Below are 5,478 nucleotides of genomic sequence, written 5' to 3' on the forward strand. Positions count from 1 at the left end.
TTAATACAATTAAATAACATTATTATTTTAATGCCCATAAAAATTCTGTCAGAAGAATTGATACATCAAACCTTTCAACAAAATAAAAAAATAATAATAATAAAATGATGAATTTTACAGCAGTGAAATTTCTGTAAACTCAAGCAATATCTTCAATATTATTTTTTCTATCTACAATATTAAATTTTCATGTCCTTATATACAATATTAAACACGTACACATAATATAAACAAACCAAGAGAAGAGTGATTTTAAGTTTAAAGAAGAATTATGAAAATAAAAAAATAAAATTAAAAAAAAATGTCGCCAGCAATACGAAACAGAATATATTTTATGGACCATTTATTATCAGATATATTGGTTCATTTCCTACATGAAACTGGAGATTGGATTTCGTACAATGTCTACTCTAATCCTCTTTATTGACGTTCAATCAACAGATCCGAGCAGAACAGAGTTTGTCTTGACATTACTGCTTTCTACTGAAGGTAATGAAAATGTTATCCATTACTGTTTATCTTGCTTTACATCTTTAAGGAGAAGGGGGAAAAATCTGTTGATTTTTTTTCATGTTTAAAAAAAATATGTGACGAAGAGAAAATTAATGAATATGAGCATTTACATGTTTAACTTATTGAAGTAATAATCTGTATATAAATAATTGAGCGTGGATAATAAGAGTGTAGTTTATGCATTTTATAATCTCTTATAATTTATTACATTAACAGTTTCTTACGTTAATTTATATTATTTTTACAAAAAAAATACTTATATAAAGGCTGTACTTATGTCCAATAATCTAATTTATATAATTTTTATATTATATTTATTATTATAAAAATAAAAATGCTATTATGTACTATGTACGCGATATCAATTGTTTAGTTAATATTTAAAAATTGAAAACGTTATAAATTTTTAAATAAAATAATTTAAAATAAATAAAGAATCTTATTAAAATTATAAATTACCAAGTTATTTACTCATTCGAATAATTTATTAAATTTTTATTACATTTTATTCTCATTAAAATTGAATTAATGTCATATAATCATACGATACACATTGATGGTATGATAACATATTGTCGTATATATACATGCCTATGTATTTATATGTACAATGTATGTATACTATAACATTGATACGTATATAAGTGAAATATACAGTATCGAGTACGCTTATAGAAACCAATATTTTTAATGTAAATTTAAAAATTAAGTTTTTAATAATAATAAAAGTTCAATTTTAATTAAGATAATTGTAATTATACTTTGTATGTAAACTCAATTAATTATTAATTACATTAAACTATTGATTTATTTTTAATATTTAATTGAGTAATAAAATTAAATTCATATTTTAAAAAAATAATTAAAATTAGTNTTAATATATATATATATATATTTTACATAAAATTTATTTTTACAATGAAAAGCCTCACTTTTTCGAACGATTAAATCTTAAAAAAAAGAAATTTTAGGTTAAAAAAATCTGATTAAATTGATTAAAAAAAATGTCCATTCTTATTATATTTTGCAATTCAGAGTTTACTAAAGTACAGAATACTTTTTATATACATTATTCTTTTTATATTCCTTTCTTTTTAACATAGATAATGGCATTAAATTGAATCATTAATTCAAATTCTGATATTTTGTTCCGAGTGTTTCTCAACATCTTTTCATTGATGCGTTGCCTAGCAACTGAAAATAATAAAAGGTTATTATGTATAAAAGCAAACATTACTGAATGAACTACCTATTATGGTCGTTAAGAAGTAAAGCAAATGTCAAGATATATTTTCCTTTCCCCCTCTCTTTCTCTAATTTTCTAAATAAGAGGTTATTGTCCAGTTATTTATATAGAAATGCAATTTTTTCTTCTTTAATTATCATTATTATTCGAGATTTTATGCTGTACAAACATGTTTTATAATTCAGCTTTTATGGATATTAAATATTTATAAACTTCAAGAACTTTGAAGAAAGAGATTTTGAGCGGAATTTGTTCCGTTAACGAATCTTCTTGCGTAAATTTAGCCATAGCAAATTGTAAGTAAAGTTTTTATTTCCTCTCACTAATTATCGGAAGAAATTATTAAATATTTATAAACTTACAGAACTTTGAAGAAAGAGATTTTGAGCGGAATTTGTTCCGTTAACGAATCTTCTTGCGTAAATTTAGCCATAGAAAAGTACGAAGAATGGATTAAGCGTGGGAAGGACATTCATAGGTAAGAAGCGATTTTCTGTTATTTAATTATACGAAACCGAAATTACCTTAGTAATAAATGAAATATTGCGTACGTACGGTACTCCGCGCACGTTCGTATCACGATTTCGCGTATTTTCCGCGGCCTCAAAAAGGTCGAAACTATAAAAAAAGTAACAAAATCGAACAAAGGTAAAACTTTGCTGTAAAATTTGGCACGTGCCGGTAAAAGGCGTTTTAAAAAAATTATATTCGGGCGCGACGATCCCGATAACGGCCGAATTCTTACATCCCTATTCCGATCGGTTTAAACTGGATGACAAATTCTAAGGGATAGAAGTGGTAGAAGCATCAATTACTTCGGGAAAATTGCCCACTTCCTAAAGCAATTTGTCGTCAAATGTATACGCCAGTGTAAATGATAAATTCCGAAGCCAATCGAAAACGAAAGTGCAAACTTTATTTTTCTTAAACGTAAGTTTTCTACAAGTTTATTTCTAATTTTTTAAAATACACTAAGCCCTATTTTTAAACAAATTCCCCAATAAAGTATTCGACTTTTGTTAATCGTAGAAGTAAGGTTAACTTTATTTATATCTTAAAAGGGTTGTAATGTCCGTACCGTAACCGTATCCGTATCCGTATCCGCTGGTACGGTACGTACAGCAGTAGCTACGAAATATCGTAAGACACGGTGTACCGGACAGATCGCCTTAGGCACGCGCACTCTTGATGCAAACGGGAGAAAGTGTGTCCGTTTGTTGTTGCCAGATCTACCATCTACACTCTAATTATTTATTCATTTATTGTTTATTTCTATTCTTTACGACCAAAATAACTCTTACTTTAAATCTTATATTTTTCAAAGGTCTATTTTTATCGATGAGACGCACTTGCCGTCGACACTGCCCGTCTTCTCGCTTTTTATTAATACCGTAGTAATTTCCGATAGCCACGTATTCTTGTCCGTTTCCGTCGAGTTCCCGATCCGTCCGGGTCTTGGCTACTTCCGGCCTTCGACTTCCGATCGAAAGACGACTCGGCCCGTGCGTAGTCCGCAGATTCTCCCCATCCAAACTTTTCTTTCGGAATACAATACGGCCATACGGATGCGATACGGAGTTTATAATTCAATCTTAACGGATTATAATAATGGCGTGTCAATACTTGTCGCCGCTAAGATAAAAATAACTTAGAAAATATGACCATAAATATTTGCATCTTCACTAAGATGTACAGTACTATTATTCCGAGACAGACCGTAATTTTTTTTAAAAATCTTTCCGGGGCGAAAAGAATTTTTCTACGACATTTTAGGCCGAATTTCCGATATCGGTGGGAAAGGGAGGAAGAGGAGCGGATTGACCTCCGGATTCCTAGAAAAAAGAAAAGGCAAAGAATTCCGGACCCACGAATTTTCTCGAAGAACGGCTTTATATCCGACTCGTGTTAATTTCAGGAACGACCGTCCCTTAGTGAAATTGTTCCTGTGCACGGCGATCAGAAACGAGAGTTTCAGGTGGGAAGAGGTGGAAAACTACTTTAAAAGCCTAAGAGGAAAATTTCCCTCGGACGACGTGATTTACGCTCTGGGATGCGTAAACAACCAATACAACCTCCATCGGTAGGTAACTTCCCGCGCCGTTTATCGACGGGCGTAAAAAATGCCAACGTTTGAGTGGGACAATTCTATTTTCAGCGTGTTGAACGCCGCTCTGTTCAAGAAGCCCAAGTATCTGCCGTTCGTAATCGATAGCATTCTGGACCAAAGCAAGTGGGAAGTCGTTTTCGACGTTATAACAACCGAAAGAAGCAGAATGCTAGAAAAGTGCGTACTCTTTCTCGCCTAGAAACTTCGCTCCACACGTTTTTCTAATTTACTTTAAATTAATTGAAAATTTTAAACGTTAACAGTTCCGACAGATTTAAAGCCTCTATGGAAATCTTAACGCAAAAGATATCAAATTCCGACGAATTGGCAAAGGTAAGAAACGTCTTTTTTATTTTCTCGAGCCATTTGTAAGAAGCTCGCCGCTACGATTCGGTATAGAAAATCCCGGTATTTGGGAAAAGTCGGCAGAACTTTGTTCTTTTTCTTTTCGAATAAAAAATAAAGTTGGCCTTTTAAATCGAGCTGAGAAATCCAGCGGCGGGAACACGTCGGCCGACCGAAACTCTAGCGAACTCGTAATCGGTAAGACCGAATAACACGCGCTAACAAAAAATTAGGAAAGAAGCCGTGTTTTGTTTTATTCGAATCGAAATTTAAGCTATGACAATCCACATTTAAACATAAAAAATTATACCTCCATCGTATACGAACGAACAATATATAGCCTATTACTATTTTCGCACCTTTTATTTAAGGCCCTGTACACACTAGGCGTTTTTCAACGCGCGTTTTAAAGAACCAAGAGTTCTATGTAGCCGTATACACTCAAACGCCAAGCGCGCGTTAAACGCGCGTTTATAGATTTTTGTTAAAACGCGCGTTTTGCGGGCACTTTACGGGCGCTTTGAGATATATGTGCTGCCTTATAGCGACGATGGNAGATTTGGTTTGAATTTGATATATTTAATTATTTACAAAAATTTAACAATGAATATCATAATGCAATTTCATTTAATATTAAATATTTCTTTTTATATATTACAGAATAGAAATTCTTTATATATAACAAGGAAAACAAATTAATATTTAAAATATTTAAGTTCGAAAACATAATAAAAAATTGATATTTAATCGTAAACACCTTTTTGTAAAAAGTAAATAATTTAAAAGTATTTTTGAAAGAAAATAATAATAAGAAGAAGAAAAAAGAAGGAAGAAATTGTATTTTTATTTTTAATTCTTTTTTCGTTTTAAATTATTAAATAATAATGAAAGTGAGTGAAAGTATTTTTCTAATAATTTATACAAGCAAATGGATTTTTCTTTTACTTTTTCAATTTTTACTTTCGTTTCCTTCCCTCCCCTCTTTTCAGGAATGTAAAGAGAAAATAAATTATTGAATTTTTCAAATAAAACGAATTCTTGTTATTTCATATAATCATTAAACAGGTTTGCAATCTTGTTGTTTTGCATTACAGTTTATTTTATATTTAAGTTTGATCAAATGAAAATAATAGCTGAAGGGGTTTAAATTCTCAATTTTAGATATAAAAAAGTAAATTATATTCATGTTATTTTCTATCAAATATATATATATAAGAAACGCGATAGTAATGACGATTTTATTTATCTAGTTAAAGTAATACTTTCT

At 30.3% G+C, this 5,478-nt stretch overlaps 1 protein-coding gene across 1 annotated transcript; it reads left to right on the forward strand.

Moving 5' to 3' along the window:
* Positions 1–374: 374 nt before the first annotated feature.
* Positions 375–4,253, forward strand: LOC111615155. The gene is made up of 5 exons (XM_023356554.1): positions 375–457; positions 2,124–2,237; positions 3,675–3,839; positions 3,915–4,043; positions 4,130–4,253. The coding sequence occupies exons 1-5, from the start codon at positions 375–377 to the stop codon at positions 4,236–4,238; spliced, it is 600 nt and encodes a 199-aa protein (XP_023212322.1). The 3' UTR covers positions 4,239–4,253.
* Positions 4,254–5,478: the final 1,225 nt, after the last annotated feature.

The sequence above is a fragment of the Centruroides sculpturatus genome, unplaced genomic scaffold (genome assembly GCF_000671375.1).
Source record: "Centruroides sculpturatus isolate CEXI.00-Female unplaced genomic scaffold, Cexi_2.0 scaffold2368, whole genome shotgun sequence".
Classification (NCBI taxonomy): Eukaryota; Metazoa; Arthropoda; class Arachnida; order Scorpiones; family Buthidae; genus Centruroides; species Centruroides sculpturatus.

Bases quoted from the DNA above. Each gene is read 5' to 3' on its own strand.
- LOC111615155 (XM_023356554.1), top strand. From the start codon at position 375: ATGAAACTGGAGATTGGATTTCGTACAATGTCTACTCTAATCCTCTTT. The intron at 3,840-3,914 runs GTAGGTAACTTC...TTCTATTTTCAG, and splicing joins AACCAATACAACCTCCATCG to CGTGTTGAACGCCGCTCTGT. The intron at 4,044-4,129 runs GTGCGTACTCTT...AAACGTTAACAG, and splicing joins AGAAGCAGAATGCTAGAAAA to TTCCGACAGATTTAAAGCCT.